The sequence below is a fragment of the Pelobates fuscus genome, chromosome 7 (genome assembly GCF_036172605.1).
Source record: "Pelobates fuscus isolate aPelFus1 chromosome 7, aPelFus1.pri, whole genome shotgun sequence".
Classification (NCBI taxonomy): Eukaryota; Metazoa; Chordata; class Amphibia; order Anura; family Pelobatidae; genus Pelobates; species Pelobates fuscus.
In genome coordinates this window covers 126,663,931-126,687,062 of record NC_086323.1, presented here as the reverse complement: position 1 = coordinate 126,687,062, position 23,132 = coordinate 126,663,931, and the positions used below count along the sequence as shown (strand labels likewise).

Genomic DNA, 23,132 nt, shown 5'->3' with positions numbered 1-23,132 from the left:
CCGAGGTTACGATTTATCGGAATATTCAAGGATACATGTATGTATTTTCTGCATATATAAATCACTAGGCGCGGTATACGCCCTTTTTTTCTGTTTTTCTATTACTCACTCACAAGGTTGGGGAATCCTTGTTTTGTATACTGCTGCCTGACCACTATAGTGAGCGCCTATTATTTATTCTTAATTTCCCTAACACAAATGCAACTTGTGAAACAGGATCCAATATGCTCTGATTTATTATATTCATACTTATGTCTTATATTCCCCTCTAGCATCAAAAGACAATGGGGAAGGAGCAATGTGTGACGCAAGTTTTCTTTACTCCAGGCAATCATAAGTAGTGAGATTCTGTCTGCAGAACATGCTGCAGATTCTGGTAGAACAGATTGCTGCACCTGCCTGGGACAAGAACTGAAGTAAGTCTGTGGGGTTTACTGTCTTTTGGGGGTTAGGAATAAATATGTAAAGGTGGGCATCACTACTGAGGGTAGGGAAGGAAAGGAAGGAAATAAAATAAAAATGTTTCTGTTACTTTTAATGTCGTGCATTTTTTTATGTAAAAGGATAGAACATATCACACACGAACAGTAGAGCAGACAGAACGTATTAAAGTGCGTGTCCATTGTTAGCGAGCAGTCGGGGGAACACAGCTCATTAGTTGTTCATTAGATGGATCACAGCTCATTAAAGTTGAAAGGAATTACAGTATGCATGTCCTAAATAATCAGTTGGTTGTCAGGAACATGTTTGTGCTGACATTGATGTCTGCAAAGCCCTGTGAACTCTGCTTTTGTTGTACATTTCTTATTTTTAGACATTTCATTATTGAGAAGCACCCAAGGAGTTGTGAACATTTTAGGGGCCCCATTTCACATTGCCCCAAGAAACCCATTGTAGATTTTTTTTTTTTGTGTTAAACTGCAATGGCAATCACGTAACATCAGCAGGACTTATACATGTCTGCGCTAGGTCTATTGCTAGATTTAACTTCCCAATAGTGATAGGGTTATTTATGGCCATATTTGTTAGTTTTAGAAGTTGGTATGAGTGCGCGGCGTCACTGGGACGTTACAATCTGACTTGAAAGTCGATGTGACCCTTCTTCCATGCATTAGAGGGAAACTATGGAAGCAATCCAGAGCTGTAGGGGGAATAAAGAACATACTCCAAATTAAGGCTTGTTGTATACCATACACCTTAGTATACCATGTAGATATATGACTCAGGAGAAAGGTGTTTTTTTTATAAATTAAGCCATAACAATTATTTTTGAGAAATACATAATTAAGTGTATGTAACATTTATTTGACACATGGGACGCATGGCTAGCACATAAATTTGGGCAAACCTGTAAATGTGTCTGTAGCATTTTACTAATTGATGCCTATGCAATGTAAAATATTGCACAATTGTTTTTCCTTCAGTTTTTTTATTTTTTTTATTCCAGACTCTGGTGATATCAATTCTCTTCATCTAAGTTATCCATATGTAGTTAAATTACATAAAAAAATCTATAGCTCCCTCAGCTACAATAAATGTTTAGGATATGTCTGATATATGGTATGACTGTAAGGCCCATTAATTGATGCGGTCAGAGGACAACAGACCTTTCCTGGCCAAAACCAAGTTTTGCAAATGAGTTCAACAAAGAACCACATTTTTGCTTCATAAAGCAACTGGTGTGTGTATTTGTGTTTAGCAATGTATTAACTATTACTTCAGGTGAAAGGGGTTTTCATCCACACTTTTTTCCCCGCCACAACTCTGTTGGTATGTACTTTACAAGTAACGCCAACAGGGCTGCCATCTGGCAGTCCCGGGCCCCACTTTCTTTCTCTGCACACATAGATTGCGAATATCGCTATCTATGTATGCAGCCGCGGGCCCCCGGCTCCCCGTTACTGCAGAGGGGGCCCAGGCAGCACACAGCTTCTCCTCTCTTCTCTCTTATAATAACTCTCGCGAGACCCGGTTGCCATGGCAACGCTCCACGGATCTCGGCATCTCGCAAGAGTTATTGTAAGAGAGGAGAAGCTGTGTGCTGCCTGGGCCCCCTCTGCGGTAACAGGGAGCCGGGGGGCCCCCATGCCACCGGACCACCAGGGATGGAATCTCCCCCTCCCTGGACACAGGTAAGCAGGGAGGGGGAAATAACATTTAATTTAATACAAAATTAAAACATTAATGGGAAAATTGCTACACACTAACACACTCTCTGCATTCACTACACATTAACACACACACTGCATTCACTACACACTAACACACTCTCTGCATTCACTACACATTAACACACACTCTGCATTCACTACACTAACACACTCTCTGCATTCACTACACATTAACACACATTCTGCATTCACTACAAATTTACACACACACTACATTCATTACACTGACACACTCTGCATTCACTACACCCTAACACACACTCTGCATTTATTACACACTAACACACACTCTGCATTCACTACACATTAACACTCTGCATTCACTACACTAACACACACTCTGCATCCGCAACACACTAACACACCCTCTGCATTCACTACACATTAACACACTCTGCATTCACTACACTAACACACACACTCTGCATCCGCGACACATTTACACACACTCTGCATTCACTGCACTAACACACACTCTGCATTCATTACACACTAACACACACTCTGCATTCACTAAACTATGCACACACTCTGGATTCACTATACTGACACACACTCTGCATTAACTGTACACACAGCATCCACTACACAAATATCCTGTATTCCCAGTACACACACTACATCCACCACAAATTGAAACACTCTGCATTCACTATACACAGACACTGCGTCTAATACACACACTGCATCCACTACAGACACTGCATCCACTAAACACATTTCATCTAGAACATACAAACACTACATCCACTACACAAACACACACTACATCACTGTACACACACTACATCCACTACTCAAGCACATTCTGCGTTCACTATACACACTGCATCCGCTACACAAACACACACTCTGCATTCACTGCACAAACAGTATCTAATACACACAAACACTACATCCATTACACATATTCTAATTCACTTCCACTATACACACCACATTCAGTCCTGCATCATTGTCAGCGGACTAGGTAGGGCGTGGGCGGGCCCGGGAGGCAGGGGGGTGGGGGAGTGGGGGGGTGCCAGACCTTGTGCTTTGTCAGGGGCCCCAAAATTTCTGATGGCAGCCCTGAACGCCAAGCCTCCATAGCAAGCCAGTAACCAACCTCATGCTGATGATTTGCATTAACAACGAAACAGCTGTCCATGAGTGGTTCACTGGCTTTGCTCCTCTTCCTGCGTTGTGTTTCAAAGCTGTTGTATACAGCAGACACATACTCCAAGGAATCCATGTATAAAGTGGAATTTTATAACATGACAGGAGACTTCCTATTTTGCATTAACTCTCTTTACTAAACTCCATAGCAGTAAAGAAAATGTAAAGAATAACAGTAAATCAATGAGCAGCATAGTATATATAAGGGTCATGCTGCCTAAACACTTCCTCTTTCTTTACTGCTCCATCGCAGACAGGTCAGACTTTTGGCTCCTCCAGAGCCTCATACCTTTATTGTATTTTTCTCTGTTATTTTACCTTTTATTAAGTATATTTCTGTTGTATTTACATTGTTATTTACATTGTTATCTACTGTGACTGCTCTTATGAGCAGTGTGTTTATTTGGCTGGGCTTCATAGGGGTTTTCCTCCCTCTCCCTGCCACTAATTTCAGCCCTGGTACCTGGGTTTCTACCTCAGTGGCTTCCCCTGAGTTTGCCCCACTGCCCTGGGATCTGGGGATTACCTTCTGTACGTCCTTATTCTTGTCCGCGATCGTTCGTGGCACCGGTCGCGACCGGGTTATAATTTAGTCCCCAGCTTTTGCGGCCGCGTGTGTACCGCGAACGGATTTCTCACCCTCCATGTATACCCTGCTCTCCCTGTGAAGGAGCTGAGCTTCATTTGTACTGCCCTACCTTGGTGCTCCTGTGCCTCTGTGCCTGCTACAGTATCAGAAGTTCCCTGCATTCATTTGGCGGGGTCAGTCAGGTCAGTGCTGCTGCCTGTATATACTTGTGACCTGCACTTAAGGGTTCCAATCCCTGTGCAACCGGGGTGAGCCCCCATTATATGTACCTAAGTACTGTGCTGCTTATTGGGAGACTAGCTTTTGCAGTTCTCTCTAACTGGGTGAGCCCCAGTTTTATTAAGGTCACCAACTATACCCTGCTGGGGTTTTATTGGACGGATTTATTATCTACCATAACCACTAGGTTAGCTGATCCATTGCCTCACTATCTATACCTAAGACCTGGGTGCCTGGGTACTATAGTGCCTATCAGTGACGTGTATCACAAGCCTACCCTATACTATAGAAGACTCCCAGAATACCCCTGTGGACTTCCAGGCTATGATTAATGCAGCTGTCGCTGCTTCTGTGGAGAAAGCACTTTCCAAAGTGCGAGCTGCGGCTCCTGATTTACCCAAACCTTCCCGCAGACGCCCACACCACGAGTCTGACTCCGATGTCTCAGACCATCATACCAGGGAGGATTCACGCCCACGTAAACGCCACTGGGAAGGCGAGGGCGCTACATCTAAGCCATCCAAGGGTAAGGCGTCTGCCAAACATAATAAATCCTCCAAATTCAGTACCCCGGCCCCGCATCAGGACCACTCTTCTGGAGAAGACCAAGCATTGTCACACTCCATGTCAGTTCTGGACGAATGGCAGGCAGACCTATCCGACTCGGACTATGACCCTTGGGGTTCGGACGATAAGTCTATCTCCGCTTTTATGCGTGAGACCCTCCTGGGTGCGGCCCAGACGGAGAGGAGCGAGGGTCCTGCGGATGCAGTTCCCCCACTTGACTCAGACACCATTCTGGACCCTATGGGTCAGGCTATGTTTGACCCTCGCAACATACGCCATCCCAGATCAGGGGACTGGTCACCACCGGAGCACCTCTCCAGGTTCATGCACCTGTGGCTCCACAAACCTCTGGACAAAGTGGTATGTAGCCGACTTAGGTCGGAATGCCCATGCCATTCCCTTCCAGACAAGGTGGCTCAAACCCCTGAGTTTGACAAAATTATGACAACCTTCATAATGCGGAGTGGACAGGTCTGTGGGGCACTCAAGACAATCTGCTGGATTCCGTAGGCCCCCATTCCCGCATCATATACTTGGCGGACGATGCCTATGCCAAGGCCGACTCCTTTATGGCCGACAACATCAGGGAATGGGCACATGACGTATGTGAGTGGGCACAACGATGCTTTTGTTTCATTGGAAACACTAATGTTACGCTCTCTTCTGGGAGACGAAAAGCAGCACTATACCGTATTAACGGTAAGTTGGCAGAGCTTGGCACAAAGGAAATAGGGCTCCAGGCACAAGGGAAACTGTTTGGCGAACCATTCCTCAAGGAACTCAACAAACATGTGAATGTGTTTACCTCACTCAACAAGGCGCAGTCATCTGTGCGTAGAGTCTTCAGGGGAAACCCCATGAGATGGGTTTTTGGAAGGGCTGGCCGGCAATGGGGCCGTGCCGCCAGCCGATTCTGGCCTTCAGGCCCCTGCACCCTGCCAACATCGTTCTACCCATCCAGGGATTACAGGCAACCGCCCTCATACTTCAGAGACTCGGACAGAGGCAGCGGACCGCGTGGACGCGGATGCTCCCGCTTCGCTACAAGTAGACAATCTTATTCCCCCTCTCTTACCATGCACCCGCACTGCGGGCCGTATTTCCCTTTCTTTCCAGAATTGGGCCGCCCTGTCGTCAGACACGTGGATGCTGCAAATGGTGCAGGGCTACATCATAGACCTGGTGGAGAACCCCACTCAGACGCACCTCCCGTGCCCCATCCATCTGTCGTCTCACGACCACAAGCCGACGGCTTTGAAGGTTTTTTTCAGCAATATTTTTCTGGTCCGCAAAAAGACAGGAGAATTCCGTCCTGTCATCAACCTGCGAGACCTCAAGGCATACATAGTATACCGCCACTTCAAGATGGAAGGCATCCACCTCTTGCAAGATCTCCTGCGAGACAACGATTGGTTTACCAGGCTAGACCTAAAAGACGCATACCTTTCTGTCCCAGTGCACCAAGACTGCCGACCTCTCCTTCGATTCCTCTGGCACGACCGGCAATTCACGTGCCTCCCTTTTGGGCTCAGCTCGGCCCCATGGTCTTTCACCAAACTCCTGAAACCAGTGATAGCCCACCTGCGCTCCAGGGGCATCCGGTGCATCATTTACCTGGATGACATCCTTCTCTTCTGCTCCGAGGAGTTCAGGCTATGTCAACACACTCGTCTCGCAGTGGCGCTATTGGAATCCCTGGGTTTCGTGGTGAACTACCAGAAATCGGAAATGTCTCCCTCTCAGACGATACAATTCCTGGGGTTCAAGATCGACTCCACATCACGCACTCTGAGACAACCATCATCAAAGATCTCGTCCATTCGGAAGGAAATTCGCAGAGTCCTTCGTTGTGACACCATCCCGTTACGCAACTTAGCCATAATCGTGGGACTCCTCTCCGCCTTCATACAGGCCATATTTCCAGGCCCCCTCCACTACAGGGCCATGCAATGGCTCAAGGCAAGATTCCTGCGCCGCAGGCCCACGTAGATCAACCTGTCCCAGTGATGGTGGAAGTTCGCGAAGAACTGTCATGGTCGCTGGACAGCATGCAGGCCTGGAACGGCAGGGCCATATTCGGAGACACTCCAGATTTTATACTCGAGTTCGACACCAGCTTGTGGGGCTGGGGCGCTACCAGCGGAACCACTTCCACGGGGGAACATGGACGACACAGAAGCTCTCCATGCACATAAATTGCCTAGAACTCCTAGCGGGTTCCTTCGCAATCTGCAGCCTGACTCGGGAGAAATCCAACTGTTGCATCCTCCTTCGCATGGACAATGTCTCCGCAGTCCTATATATCAATCGCCTGGGGGGTGCACGCTCCCGCCTTCTATCGGACATCACGAAGGACATCTTCGACTTCTGTCTTCCCCGCAACATTGCACTCTAGGCCGAATACCTCCCCGGAGAGATCAACCTTACGGCGGACTGGTTCTCTCGTCATTGGAGGGACGTCAGCGACTGGAGGCTGGACACGAGATTATTCCGGGCTATCGCAGCCCGGAGGGGTCCTTTTCATCTGGATCTGTTTGCCTCCTGCAACAACCACCAGACCCCGGAATTCTTCAGCTGGTTCCTGGACCAGGGAAGAGCAAGGCGACGGACGCATTTCTCCAATGTTGGCCGACCAGCGGGGCCTATGCTTTTCCCCCATTTGCTATGATTGTGAGAACTCTACACCAAGTCCGGACGCAGCAAGTGACACTGACTCTCATATCGCTATTATGGCAGAGCCAACCGTGGTTCCTGGACCTTCTGGCCTCCTCATGCAAGGACCTCCTCACGGATCCCAAAGGGAATCTTCACCCATTACTACTGGAAGATCATAGTTACATAGTTACATAGCTGAAAAGAGACTTGCGTCCATCGAGTTCAGCCTTCCTCACATTTGTTTTTTGCTGTTGATCCAAAAGAAGGCAAAAAAAACAGTTTGTAGCACAATTTTGCAACAAGCTAGGAAAAAAATTCCTTCTTGACCCCAGAATGGCAGTCGGATTTATCCTTGGATCAAGCAGTTATTACCCTACATTGAAAGATTATATCCTTGAATATTCTGTTTTTGCAAGTATGCATCTAGTAGCTGTTTGAACATCTGTATGGACTCTGATAAAACCACTTCTTCAGGCAGAGAATTCCACATCCTTATTGTTCTTACAGTAAAAAAAAACCTTTCCTTTGCCTTAGACGAAATCTTCTTTCTTCCAGTCTAAACGCATGACCTTGTGTCCTATGTAAAGTCCGGTTTGTGAAAAGATTTCCACACAATGGTTTGTATTGGCCCCGAATATATTTGTATGATGTTATCAAATCCCCTCTCAGGCGACGTTTTTCTTAACTAAATAGGTTTAAATTTGTTAACCTTTCTTCATAGCTGATATGTTCAATTCCTTTTATTAATTTTGTAGCCTGCCTCTGCCCCTCGTGGCTTGGACTCTTTCAGGGGTTCCTGGCAGGTCGGCAGACTATCGCAGGCTGCTAGAGACCTCTTATGTGATTCATGGGCCCCCGGAACTAGCGCTGCTACCTTTCAGCTTGGGCCTCCTGTTCTACTTGGTGCGTGCAAGGGGACTCCGATCCATTTACAGCACCTATACCCTTGATTCTTAATTTTCTATCGTCCTTGTTTTCGACGGGCTGATCTTACCACTCCATTAACGTTGTTCGTTTGCCGATTTCTGCGGCTCACACTCCAGTCGGGGACCTCCCGGTTGGCAAGGATCCTCTAGTTTGCCGACTGCTCCGTGGTATGCACCCGTCTCTGGGACGTAGGGCTGGTCCTCCGCTTCACCCGTGATTGGCACCCTAACGAACATTTGTCCCTCCGATTGTCAATTGGCAGCTGAGTTCGCTCTCCTGCTTTGCCTGGTGTCTTTCTGTCGGGTGTCTGATGTACGTGCTTTCGATGTCGACGCTTTTGATGTCACCCTCGATGGGGTCACATTCCGTATCTCCCGGCGTACCAAGTCAGATTCGACGTCGGTTTTTTATCCCTTTTTCCCAGACGACCCGCAGCTCTGTGTGGTTTCTGCTCTTCGCCGATACGTCTCGGTTACCTCCCCTCTTCGGAACTCGGCGTCGGGCTAACTCCTGGTGTCCTACGTTCGCACCACCACGCTAGCTCGATGGATCCTTTCTCTCGCCGGTATAGACCCCTCATTCGGCGCCCATTCCGTACGTGGGGCGGCAGCCTCCTCAGCCTTCTTGGAGGGAGCGTCATTGGCGGATATTCTGCAGGCGGCGGATTGGTCTAGGGAATCTACCTTTCATACCTTCTATTTCTGCACTCCTCCTTCTGCTGGGTTATCTCTACTTCAGCGTTAAAAGTGCAAAATAGATCTTGAAATCTGGAAAATTCCAATAAACTTTAAATTATAAAAAAAAAGTGCAAAATAGGAAGCCTCCTGTCATGTTATAAAACTGAAAAGATTATGTTAGCTTTAGCATACTAATAATCTTAATTTTAATAAGGACAGGAAGCGAGTATTTTCCTTTCCTTGTGTTCCCTCCCCTGACGCACCTCGGGTGGGTGGATCTCGAGGTGACGGATGTTAGCTATCACAGGTTAGATTCGTTGTTTTACCACTTTTTAACATATGGTGGTCTACTCTGGTTCCCGTTTCGGTGCAGGTTGTAGGGACCTGAGTTTAAATCGTTTTCAGGAGCATGGTTTAGTGTATAATATCATTATTGTGGTCTGCTCCGTATTGTATCCATATACTACGCATGCTTATAAAGGCTCATCTGCTTGACCAGTTACAGTTCAGTACCTAACCTGTTTTATACCCTCTTTTTCAGTGTAAACCTCTCCAGGACCTCCAATGGATGTCATTTCGGGATAACCCACGACTCCGCCTGTTTGGTTGATGACTTTGTCTCTCATGCTCTTCGTTTCGATGATCGGAAGTCTCCTCAAGTTCAGCGCTCCCCGGAGGATGCTCCTACTGGTTTCGTTTGGTTTTGTTGATTTTGTGTTCAGTCAGTACTTGGATGTCGCTTAAAGAAAGAGGAAGTGTTTAGGCAGCATGACCCTTATATATACTATGCTGCTCATTGATTTACTGTTATTCTTTATGTTTTCTTTACTGTTATGGAGTTTAGTAAAGAGAGTTAATGCAAAATACTCGCCTCCTGTCCTTATTAAAATTACGATTATTAGTACACTAAAGCTAGCATAATCTTCAATTATGAGGCAAAAATGTGGTTCTTTGTTGAGCTCATTTGCATACGCCTGCAGTACTGAGAGCACTGTTAAAGTGAGATTTATGTGGGAAAAGTAAGTCTTATTAACTAATCAACTAAACTAAAGCATAGACATGTTCATAAATTGAAGTGGCCTAACTCCCTTCATACCCAAATGGCAATCAGTTTGTATATGCATTGTTATTTCAGGTCCAGATAGAGTATTATATCTTGATGTTACTTTCAGATGCACATCTGATAGCCACTGTATTTTTAATTTGTAACTGTCCATGAGTTTTTCATACTTTCTGTGTTTCTATTTTTTTGTAGCTACTTCATGCATGCAGTGTTGTACAAATTCATGGATTGGAGATGCCATCCCAGACCTTCTACAAAATCACCCTGTGTGTCCTCCTTCCTTTATCATCCTTCTTCTTTATTGCTGACTCAGATCCAGTTCTCTCAGACCAGCCCTTCACTGTAGTTTGGAATGCACCCACTCAGTCGTGTTTAGAAAAGTTTAGGGTGGAAATAGATGTAGAAAAATTTGACATAGTGTTGAACAACAACCACTCATTCCTGGGAAACAAGATGGTCATCTTTTACAGTACCCAGCTAGGTCACTACCCTTACTATGACAAGAGTGGGAAGCCAATCAATGGGGGACTTCCCCAAAATGCCAGTATTGAGAAACACCTGCACAAAGCCAGACAAGATTTGGCAGCTGTAATATTTACAACACGTTTCAAAGGAGTGGCAGTGGTGGATTGGGAAAACTGGCGACCTCTGTGGACTCGTAACTGGAATGAAATGATTCAGTACAAACTGAGATCTATAGAGCTGGCGTATCGAAAGTACCCAAAGTCGCCATATAGCAAGTTAAAGAAATTGGCCAGATTGGAATTTGAATATGCTGCTCAGGCATTTATGAGACGCACTCTTGAGTTGGGTCGGGAGATAAGTCCAGAAGGACTATGGGGGTTCTATGGGTATCCAAGGTGTTTCAATTACGGCTATGGTAACTCTAGCTCTAATTACACTGGTGAGTGTGCAGATATGGAAAAAAGCAGAAACAACCATCTGGCCTGGTTGTGGAGGGCCAGTCGGGCACTATACCCAGATATATACCTGGACAAGGAGTTAAAGATGTCACCAAATGTGGGTTCGTACGTGAAGCACAGGGTGAAGGAGGGATTGAGGATCTCTAATATCGTGCCTGGACAGAAGTTGCCTGTCTTGCCTTATGCCCGAATTGTGTACAAGTATAGCATGGACTTCCTCACCCAGGTAACACTGAACAAATCAAAAAGTCATAATCTACAGTTTTCTCTTTATGTACTTTTTATGAAAAACTCATTAAAAAATGTATCTACATAATAACTACATCCTGTAGTCTGAATGTGTACAAAAAACATTCATTGCAGATTGTAAAATTTTCAGAGTGCTGTATTGACGATAAATATAGTTATAGAAAGAATCCCAGGCACTCACTGTGATTGTTCTTCAAGCAGATTTATTGCAACGTTTCGACCACAATGAGGTATTTTTCAAGCTTGAAAAAGACCTCATTGAGGTCGAAACGTTGCAATAAATCTGCTTGAAGAACAATCACAGTGAGTGCCTGGGATTCTTTCTATTTGTATATATTTCTTGGGGCTTTTTTTGCTGACCCATGCTCAGTAGCACCCTGTGTTTAATTGTTGTGACTGAGTGCGACCCTATTCCCTTTTTTATTTGATAAATATAGTTATGACACAATACAGGCTGAAATGTATGGTATATGGGCATGGCATGGAAATAACTGGCAATATGAGAATTAAGTTATACCCACTTGTCTCCCACAGAGGCCCTATTTAAACAGTGCACTAGGTAAGTGACTAGAGTAATCTATGGTATATATCGTGTGGCCCTGTATATTGATAATGGTCACACTATTTTTCTTATTGACTGTTTTACTGAGAATTCCATGAATTATAACGCAAACATCCAAGACATGGCCGACACATTAAGGCTTTTTATTTCCCGCAGGAGGATCTAATTCAGACAATAGGACAGAGTGCAGCACTGGGCGCTGCTGGAGTTATCCTCTGGGGAAACGGAGACTACAGTGTGAGCAAGGTAACCATGGGAACGGGATGTGTAACTGTCTGCATGCTTTATATAATGGAATATATAAAATATGTATCAAACTGTTAATGTGATGATACAGATATACCTGTATCGGAATACAATATTTTAATGCATATATTCCTGGTTTGTTAATCTTTTTGGTTAGACTTTATAAATCTAAATATTTTCAATCATTGTGGCTGACGTGGCAAGTTTTTGTCCTTTGTCCCTCCCCCTTTGTGGATACTCACATTATACTCAACATGACTGGAAAGTATAGCATACATATTATTATTGCATTCAGGGCTGCCATCAGAAAGCTTGTGACTCCTTACAAAACCAATGGTCTATCACAGTTGCAGAAGCAGATACACTTTCACAGATACACAGAAAACATGACTACGCACACTGACACACCCATTTACAAACTGACACACACATGTATAAACACTGGCATGAACACACAGATACCCATTAAATATATATATTTAGCTTCTCTTCCCCCTCCTCTTTGCCTGGCTGTGGTTCAGTGGGGCTGTGGGCTGCAAACAGTACAAGGATTGCTCTGCCCTTCCATGTAGCTTCCTTCTTGTGACGGGAGGAAGTAATCTGAAATCACTTCCTCCCAGTGGAGTCTTGGTGGAGTTGAATTGTGGGGCTGTCAATGTAGCCGACTAAGCTTCTGAGATCCAGAACACTGTCCAGCTGGGGGAGATATGTATAGCACAAGAAGGCCCCAGGCCACCTTTGTTGAGTGCTGGCTGTTACCCCCTGATAGCACCATGAGTGCATTCACAAGGTTCCAAATGCTTGAGTCTTGAAATTTGGACAGCAGGTCAACACATACAATTGTTTGCTAATATCAGTGGTATCAAATATTAATACTAAGAATATTCTTAATTGTAGTAAACCTGTCAGAAGGCTATCTAGGCAGTTAGAAAACCATCTCCCACAAAGAAATCCAGGTCAACTAAATATGTTTTTAGGGTATAGTAGTTATGTAACTCTGCTTCTCTTTTAGGAGTCCTGCCTTGCAGTGAAAGCCTACCTACATGACACTCTGGGTAAATATTTAAAAAATGTGACCAGTGCAGCTGACCAGTGCAGCCAAAGTCGATGCGCAGGACACGGACGCTGTGCACAAAAAGATTCTTCCTCCAAGACGTATCTTCACCTAGACCCGAAGATCTTCACCATCAAGGAGGATCCGAAGGGCAAAGGATACTTTGTGCATCCAGTGACGCCCAACAGAAACATCACGCAGACATGGAGAGAATTTGAGTGCCACTGTTATAAAGATTGGGAGGGTCCACAGTGCACAAAGAATCAAACATGACACAACTTGCAGACACCTGAATAAGAAAATGTAAAAAAAAATAAGAGGTGCATTTTATATAAAGTGAATATGAAATTAAGATTCTTAAAGAATTAGAAAGAAATATTAAACACATATTAGACCATCAATATAGTTTGAATTCGATGTATCCCAATTGTAACTATCAATTAGCAGAATATGAGCCCCAAATAATTTCTAATTAGCCCGCAGTATGAATCCTCCCCCCAAGTCATTCAGCACTCATCTCCCAGTGAGCATTGTAATCCATTCATTGCCCTAAAGTATATAAGAAAGATAAATTGAGAGTTGGTAAAAGTTTAGATTTATTATCATATTGGAGGGGCAATCACAGCTGAATTTAAGCCAGATCCTTGTAAATTATTGGAATATTTCCAACGGTCCTTTGGATAAATCGCTCCATTTGAAGTATGATAATTGTCTGCATTATTGGGTGTTTATCTGCTAAATGTGTTGGAATCATTGAAAATACTTGGACTTCATAGCATGATATTCACTTTATTTAAACACCACACCCCTTTTTTGGTTTATGCTGGGTTTTGGGTTAAGCTAGCCTAATGTACTGTATGCTGCTATATTTTTATGTCACATTTCATGACTGATGCACTTTTTGGTATTTAAGTAGTCACGACGGACTAACCCAATTTCTAGGTGCTATATGGAACTTGACATAAGCATAGTTGCCTTTCCGGCATATGCATGAGAAACCCAAATAATCCCCCCACAAATACTCGGACACCTTTATTTGGGAAAATATCACAGCTTTAATAATATATAAATAAAGTTAAAATAATTTAAGGTCATGGTCACATATTAAAACATAACCTATCCCCCACCAACTCCATTACAAAACTATCCCAGACAATGACCCACAACACAATAAGTAAAACCACATTATAACATATAATTAACATTTAAACATAACCATTGCCACCGAGGGCATAACATAACCATTGCCACCGAGGGCATGATTTCCAGCTTTCTTTCATGTAGGAGCATACCGAGATACACCCTACACACACCAGGTTTGGAGCTACCGACGAGCTCAAACCTAAAAATACTCTTCCAAGCTGTTCTTAGAGAACTATTTTACCTCAGGACAAACCACCTACACCTCAACTTCTCTATCCATCCCCCGCCATAGCTCAGAGCTCAACACCTTGAGCTGCCTGAGCGCCCCCACCAAAAATAACGCTCTTTGCAAACCTTCCTGAAACCATAACAATAAGAAATCTGTACCCACCTCTAACAGATGCACCCCATAATGCCTGTAATAACCCGCCAAGTGAGCTTCCAACTCCCTATGCCTTACAACCACCCCCCCAAACAACTAACAAAAGTTGCCATGATTTTATTCACTTTCCCCCGTCTTTTCGCCAATGCCTGGTGGGCCCTAGCGTGGCGCCACTGCAATCACAGTACCATCTCAGTACTCGGAGCACCCGTGTTTGAATTGACAAGCCGCGCCCTACTTAAACTGTCCTTCGTTATACGTCCAGCAGAACCCTTTTTTGTGGACGGACGACGAGGTGGAGGAAGATCCTGTGCCGGCCCCGGGCTGAAAGGGGAAACCTTCTGTGCCGAAGGGGTCAAATACTTATTTCACTCATTGACATGCAAATCAATTTATTACTTTTTTGACATGCGTTTTTCTGGATTTTTTTTTGTTACTCACTGTTAAAATACACCTACCATTAAAATTATAGACTGATCATTTCTTTGTCAATGGGCAAACTTTCAAAATCAGCAAGGGGAGCAAATACGTTTTTCCCTCACTGTATATAATATAGAGCTCAAATTGTAAAATAATGAGAATCTTGTGTGTCAGATTTTTTACATATGTTTAGGGAGCAGGCACTACAGACAGTGTAATCTTGAATTTACTGCTAAAAGGCTTCCGTTTCGATTATTCCCTACATGCTCTCTCGCAGAATGTATGCGGTATTAACCCTTTTTTGTCACTTCTAATTTACGGCACAGCGTCTTCATTGATACAAAGTCTACTCATTATTGTTTGACTTGAATGTAATATACTCTGTTTGCTGCATATTATCTGTAACTATGAAACATTTAAAGAAAAAAAAATAAAATTGTACGAGTCTACTAAAAATTAAATATGTCAGAAATAAGCAGAGGCACGATTATGTACGGTTTTGTAAGTAAGCATGAGAACTTTGAACCCAATCCTTATTTATTTATTTTTTTATTTGAGGGGGAACACACCTAAATAAGAGTAGGGACAGAGACATTATAGCGTTAGGAATACAGATTTGTATTCCTAACAATATAGTGTTCCTTTAAGACAAGTGATTTTAACTTGCCTTGTCAGATTTAAAACTGTATTTTGTGTTTGTGCACTATTGTCTTAATGCATATCCCCAAATATCCTGATTTTGGTGAGACAACCCCGATTTCAAGACCTCCATTCTGCCGTCCTGATTTTGTTTCCTGTTGTCCCGCATCCAGACACACTGGAGAATCGTCCCCAGCAAGCCCAGTGTGAGAGCATTATTATCTAGAACCACAAGCCTGATAACTTCCTTGTTTAATTTCATCCCTCCCAATGTTTGGTATACAAATATTGACATGTACAGCCGCAACAATATTTGTAGTCTTGACCAGATTCCTTGGATTGAGCATCTCCTCCTCCCCCCCCCCCCCCCCCCTCACAGGTGCCCTGTTGGATGTGACCACAGGAAGGCATACATTAGAAGGGAACACTTCTGGAAGCAATTTAAATGAACACTGCAGGCACTAAAACAACTCCATTTAAATTAATTTGTGATGGTGCCAGGAGGCCCATGGAGGCACTCTTACTTAAAGTGTTCAGTTTAACCCCGAAGTTGCAGCAACAATCACTTCTCCCCCATCAAGGCTTCTAGCTTCTGAATTTTCACATTCAGGAAGTGCAGTGTGCCACTGGGCTGAGGCTCTTAGCCAATCAGGGACTCCTCATTCACAAAACTGGCTTGCAAAGAAATGTACCTTTTGCAAGACAGTTTATGCTGAAAATTCAGAAGCCGCGGTGGTGGGAGCTGTTCTGGGCCAGGAAGTGGGGGGGGAGGGGGTTGCCGCAAGGTTCGAGAACGGTTTAACCCCTGAAGGTAAGAGTGCCTTCAGGGGGCTCCTGGAGCCATAACAGCTTTATCTAGATGAAGTTGTTATGGTGCCTCAAGGGGACTAAACTGTCCCTTTAAGCATTAGATTTGCAGTGAGTATGTTAATCTCCTATGTTAAGATTAGTGAAGGACCCACATGCATTGTGGTACTTTGTCAAAGCAGTGAGAGTAAAGACAATATGGTCATTTACTGTCTAGTTACTGGTCCCTAAAATTCATCTCATACAAAAATCGAACAGTGACTATAAAGACACTGTGCTCTCATGAATTACAATGCTACACAACTGTTCATCAACATTTTGACAATGCAGTTTATAATAATTACTGTGTTGGTTTTTGTTATTTGGTGGTAGGGAGTGTGAAATTCCACTTCCCTTTAGTTATGTTTGCTTACACTTACACTTACTGGTAATCTAAAAGGGGAAGTATTCTGACCTACATTAGGCAAGTCTCTTTATCAGTCACTAGCAGCGGGTCTGTAGAGACACAAATCTTCTTGCAGAGCCAGTCCTAGATCTATGAAGCACCCTTGGGCCATTTTATATGGAACTTAGTATATAGTATGCACCTCTGCCCCGGGTAGTCTAGTGACACCTTGATTGGAGTATTGCCTGCAGTCAAGGCCACAACAAATCAAATTACCGGTAACCCAGAATCTCTGCTTCTGTATGAGAGAGGCTTAATCAAAGTTCCAACAAGTACGCCTTAAAAATGACAAGGAGGGCATGTATGAGTCAGACACAATTGAAAAAATAATAGTATAAATGATAAGTGCATGAAATTGTTTTTATAATGAATGTTCAGCCTAGTTTTTGATATTGCACCTTAATCACCAAAATATCAGACAGTAAGAGAATTGAGTTAGTGAGTGTAATCATGCTACTTTTATGAATATTGAAATGTATAAATAAATATCACTTGAATAAAATAGCGTGTTAAAAGAAAAAGTACCCATGTATTTCTAGTGTGGTCAGCCAATGTACTAAAATTATTCCTGTTTGTAAATATATTTCCTCAATTATTACAAAATTACCAGAAACTCGCTGTTGTTGGTGATTATTAGTTTAATTCCCCCGATAAACACAAAATTATTGTGATTTTTCCATATGTTGCTGATTTATCAACTTGGGAGTAGGAGTTCCTATGTATGTATTAGCTGCAGGAAAATGTCTTTTAACCCCTTAAGGACAGATGACATGTGTTACATGTCATGATTCCCTTTTATTCCAGAAGTTTGGTCCTTAAGGGGTTAAAGGCACATTATAGGCACTCAGACCACTTCAGCTTATGGAATTAGTCTGGGTGCAGTGTCCTAGGTCCCTTAACCCTGCAAAGGTAATTATTGCAGTTTTTCAGAAACTGCAATAATTACCTTTCAGGGTTAGCTCCACCTCTGTTGGCTGTCTACCAGACAGCCACTAGAGGGACTTCCGGGTCATTAGGAAAATATTTTAGTACATGTAGAATTCGCCTGGAAATGTGAGGTATGCTCTTTTTCCTTACACAGCTCTTTTGCTGCTGTCTGTGACTTATACATAGCCCCCAACTTTTCAAATGAACAAAGAGTGTCACTTTAATTTGGTGGGGGAGTGGCCAGGGGCGGGACTGTCATGAAAAGTTTTAAGGGTCTTACTAATAACAATGTGTGCAACTAAAATGTAATATGAAACAAGAATAATATGTCTTACTTAAACAGACTGATTTCTAAACACATTTATTGTAGCATAAATACACATTACTGTGAGACTTACTGCTTTGGAGTTCTGACATTTACTCAGACACATCAACAACGTGGAGCTCGAAAAGAGAGGTGTCAGTCAGCAATTGCTAAGGTCAGTTAGAATGGGTATTAATTCTTAGAATGAAAAGATAATTTTGCCTCTTCATAAATCACTGGTAAGACCAGAAAATGTTGTGCAATCTTGGGCACCTGTTTTAAAGAAGGATATTATGGCACTAGAAAAAGTGCAGAGTCGGGCTACAAAATTAATAAAAAGAATGGAACATTTTGGTCAGGAAGAAAGGTTAACAAATTTAAATCTGTTTATAAAAACAACGTCTTATAGGGGATATGATAACATTATACAAATATATTTATAAAACAAAAAGGATATGGAATTCTCTGTCTGACGAGGTGGTTTTATCATAGTCTATACCGATATTTAAACAACAACTGGGTGAATACTTGCAAAAACATAATATTCAGGGATATATATGTGGGGTATATATATAGTATATATAGGGGGGGGGGGTAAATTCTTTATTTTTGTAGTGCATAAGCTTTTAACAGTCGGTTGTGAGGTACCCCAAAGGCCAACGCATTATCGACAGTTGAACAGAGGTATATGAGATAGCGACCACAATTTTTTTTGTTTAAAAGTAGTTAAATATTAACATGGTAGGAAACAAGCTTAGGTAACATTATACTGGATATTGCTGTTCAGTCATTTGAATGCATATCTACTAAGTGAATGAATAGAGTTAAGCGCAATGCTATGCTAGGGCGCACAATGTGTAAACATGCTAGGTCTATACAATATTCTTTAAGAGTAATTTAAGTAAAATACAATAAAGGAGTATGCTGCATTCAAGATAGAGCCTTTGTGTAAGATGTCATATGAGCTTCACTGTCCTATACATTAGCATATAAGAGATATGTTTGTTAGTATAGAGCTGTGACTAATATACATCAGGTTAAGTAGGCAATGGTAGGAATCTGTATATAATCAGGCTATAATCAGGCTATTTGCAGTTAACAGTTTAAACACAAAAGGATCTGTGTCCTGTGCGTGCTGTGAGCATCTCTGTAGACTGCCGATGCCCTGTAGTGGGAAGCTGCAGGTGTACAGGTGTTTGTCTCCTTCGATTGCCAGCGCACCAGGGGTTAAGGCCTTTGGTTGTTCTTCTCGCCGGACCCTTCCCGAGGCCCATGTGTGGTGTTCACGTTCTGGTGAGTCTTGCTGACGGGTTGGTGAGGTTAGCATGGAGGTCGGAAGTCTCCGAGGTCTCTGTGTGGTAGACAGCTTGGGTATGCTGGCTGGTCTAGCCCTGGTGTGAGTGGGAGTGAGCGCTGTCGCCCGCGGGACATGTCGCCTTTTCCCACCATCTTGTTTGTCGGCGCCGTCGGAAGGCCGCCCTAGTGGTGCTTGGCGGGAGTCCACACAGGTGTCACCGGATTGCTGGGTGAATCTATGCCGCCGCCAGTCTCCTCGCTAGCCTGAAGGCATGACCTTTGGCACTGAGCTTCGTCCAGAGGCTTGCGCAGAGCTGGTCGAAGAAGTCCAAGGTATGCTTGGGTGGCTTTAAACGGGTGTGTTGCGTCGCCAGCCGTGCCAGTGGCGCCATCTTGCCTGAGCCCTGGCAGTTTCGTCTCACCGCAGTTTTTGTCGCTTGTTCGCGTAGTTTTGTGGGGGTGGGCACCCCCAACGTGGACCGGGATATCCCCCGCCGGTCCAGAGATGGGGTAGCAGGGCAACGTTTGATTCATGCTTATGAGCGGTTCCCTTGCTGGGCGATCTGCCGCCTCTCCCCCCCCTTATTCTTGTTAAGGGCCCCCACCCACCGCTCAGGAATGGGGGCAGGGGGGAGGACATTAGGTTCCCCCCCCCTTATTCTTGTTAAGGGCCCCCACCCACCGCTCAGGGGTGGGGGCCAGGGGGGAGGACATTAGGTCCCCCCCCCCAATTTTTATTTAGGGCCCCCACCGCCGCTCAGGGGTGGGGGCCGGTGGGGAGGACAATAGGTCCTCCCCCCCTTTTTTTACTTTAGGGCCCCCACCCGCTCAGGGAGGGGGGACCCTTTTTTATTTATTTTGTATTTTTTTAACAGTGAGCAGCCACAAGCAAGTGCCGAAGTGCCGAAGTTCCGAAGTGTTGAAGTGCCGAATTGCCAAAGTCCCGAATTGATGAAGTCCCGAATTTCAGAATGCCGATCCGAGCCGAATATTTTCCCCATGCACATGCCTACTGGACATGACTATATGTATGTAAAATCTATTGTATTGTGTGAAGACAGCTACTTTTTGGATATGTACAGAATTGGATATAAGATCTGTGTCTTCCCGCATTATATCAGGAGTAGTATTCTGTCATACACATGTGTGGACTGCCCGAGCTCGTATTTCTTCTGTGTTCATTCCTTGTCTTCATACCTGAGAGAAAACATTGCTGTCTGCTGAATTTAAACCACAACACATCCCAATATGTAAGAAAAATATTTTGTAATAAGGAATCTCTTGAAAATGAAAAATTGCGAAGATATTTATGAAAAGGAATAATGCTGGGCTAGTTGAATTGTATACAGTTCAGCTTATGTTTTATAAACTGCTGTACAAACCTTAAAAACTGTAATTTGATTAGATTGAGTTACGATCTATCTATCTATCTATCTATCTATCTTTCTATTCTTGAAAGGAGGCTAATGGCATTTTTAGGAATAAAAATCCCAAAATGTCAGCAGAATATTTAACACTATGACTGTATTGTGTATTATAAAGAGCAATTAACGCCTTTAAAGACCTGTTTTTTTTTAGTTTTTTTTTTATTATGAGATAGAGCTCACCTGTTCTTTATCCCCAGGCTCATTATGTCCACATACTGATCTCACTGATCATATATTTGCATGACTTGTTTATTATAGCTACATTTTTAGACTGCATACTTCCCTGGGTTTGACAGATGAAATAGATGTTCCATTTACCTTGCCAAGCCCATCACATATTGTAATGTTCCACATTTGTGCAACCTTGTACTAATTGTACAGGTGTTCTAGCATTTTCTTAAAGAGACTCTCCAGGCTTAATAAGTGCAGTCATACATTATGTATTTTGTGACATCCGACCCTGAACTTTAGGTCTAATGTGGGGCCCACAGTATTTAGCATCCCCCATTCTCTTTCTATTTGAACCTGGGGACCTTTGCTCAACTTAAATATGTATTGCCCTCTACTACAAGAGGTAGGGAAAGGTATAGGCACATACTTTGATATACCTGAGAAGACTGTCTCATTGATGTGAAAAAAGGTGAAGTAATTTATTGTTTAAATTAAACAGTGGGGGTCCTTGAATCTACCCCCAAAACAAACACTCCAACATTAGAAACAAATATATTTGTTTTTTTATTGTCATTTACATAGTGCCAACATATTCTGCAGTGCTTTACAATTATACAATGGGGATATTTGACAACAAGCAGTTTACATACAGAATATAACTGAAACAAGAGGTTAAGAAAGCCCTGCTCAAACAAGCTTACGATCTATGAGTAAGGGGTAAAGACACACACGAGAAATAACAGCATGTCAGAGGGGAGGAGGGATTGATGGATAATATGCATGTGTTGAGATAAGCCAGTGTACTGGAGCCCTAGTCCTAGCAGGGACTCTTCTCCGCTGGATTCACCAAAATACAATCAGGAACAAGAAAAACACCAAAGAAATATCCCACCTCCTCCCCAGCAACTGGATGACACACAGTTCTGAGAGTACAACTAAACTTTATCGAGTCACACACGCTTTTATGCCCAGTGCCATACAAAGGGTTTTCCACACAATAATAGAGGGTTTTCAATCCCAGGATCCTCTGTGCCTGAGAGATAATTGCGTGAGAAGAATCCACTAATTTAATTATCTCTCAGATACATAAAATGCAACAAAATATACTGTACCCCAAAAGTACTCCCCACCATACTCAGGACCCCCACAGAAAGTACATTCCCCCATAGCCCCAATCTGAGTGTATAACATATTCAAGAATCACTCAGATCGGTTCGGTCAAACGAGAATGCCATCGAAGTAAAGTTTTGACTGGCCAGACACGAGGCGCTAGCCCAAAACAGTTCCAGGATAATAGGTGCTCTGGCCAGTCTCCGTTCATGAGGTTCCTGTGCGAACACCATGCAAGGGAATTGCTTCAATTCAGGATACAAATGCTCCCCCTGTTTGGTAGTTCATATCTCCCAAAACGTCATTCATGTAGGTGGTTGGGAAATAGAACGGGCAGTGGTCTAAGTTTTACCGGCGTTCGTGCGAGTGCCTAGCCGAAAAGAGTTCCAGGCACTCGACGACCAAGTACTGCTGCCCACATTCGGGAGACAAGATGGCCGCCATTCTTTTTTCTGCCATGTGTTCGGTTAGACGAAATGGCTGTCACCCAGGGGAAGCATTAATTCATTATTTCCTCGCGGTTTCGCAGTTACTGGTGTGAACGTGTTAATAGGGTACAGGGGTGGTCCCCGTTCAGGAGACAAATGGATTCTGTTCGTATGAAGTACTCCCAAATGGAAAAACGGTCAAACACACGAAATAAGGGAAAACATACAAATAGGTGATAACTTCTTCCACAAAAGTATAAAACAAGCGTCCATTCTGCTACAGCAAGTTAAAGTGGTGTGTACCAAGAATCGAACAGTGGCAGTGGAAAGTGAGCTGGGCTATGGAGTCAGGGAAAGTGGTGAAATGAGAGAAACGTCACCCAGGAATATGGTATGCTTTTCTAAAAGAGGCATGTCCCTTTAATAGCAGATCTTTTGGGGCTTACCACTTTTCGTTTTGGGTGAGGGCAACTGCTTTTACCATATGTATTTTAACATGTGTGATAAAATATGTCAATTGATGGTAATTTTATCATTAGGTACTTCAGCCGTTTTTCTTAGATTTGTGCACAAATG

At 43.5% G+C, this 23,132-nt stretch overlaps 1 protein-coding gene across 3 annotated transcripts; it reads left to right on the top strand.

Annotated features, from left to right (window-relative positions):
* Positions 1-293: 293 nt before the first annotated feature.
* On the top strand, positions 294-13,492 carry LOC134568802 (hyaluronidase-1-like). 3 transcript variants are annotated; one of them, XM_063427469.1, is made up of 5 exons: positions 294-416; positions 9,502-9,650; positions 10,216-11,172; positions 11,914-12,003; positions 13,016-13,492. In XM_063427469.1, exons 2-5 carry the CDS (start codon positions 9,570-9,572, stop codon positions 13,328-13,330), a joined length of 1,443 nt encoding a protein of 480 aa, XP_063283539.1. In that variant the 5' UTR covers positions 294-416; positions 9,502-9,569; the 3' UTR covers positions 13,331-13,492. The 3 variants fall into 3 exon arrangements, with proteins under 3 accessions (XP_063283539.1, XP_063283541.1, XP_063283540.1); XM_063427471.1 differs by having other exon boundaries at positions 9,502-9,660; XM_063427470.1 differs by lacking the exon at positions 9,502-9,650.
* The last annotated feature ends 9,640 nt before the right edge of the window (positions 13,493-23,132 follow it).

What these genes read in the sequence shown, in the direction of transcription:
- LOC134568802 (XM_063427469.1), top strand. Translation starts at nt 9,570, where the DNA reads ATGACTTTGTCTCTCATGCTCTTCGTTTCGATGATCGGAAGTCTCCTC. An exon ending in CCCGGAGGATGCTCCTACTG is followed by an intron (nt 9,651 to 10,215) that starts GTTTCGTTTGGT and finishes ATTTTTTTGTAG; the next exon opens with CTACTTCATGCATGCAGTGT. An exon ending in GCATGGACTTCCTCACCCAG is followed by an intron (nt 11,173 to 11,913) that starts GTAACACTGAAC and finishes TATTTCCCGCAG; the next exon opens with GAGGATCTAATTCAGACAAT.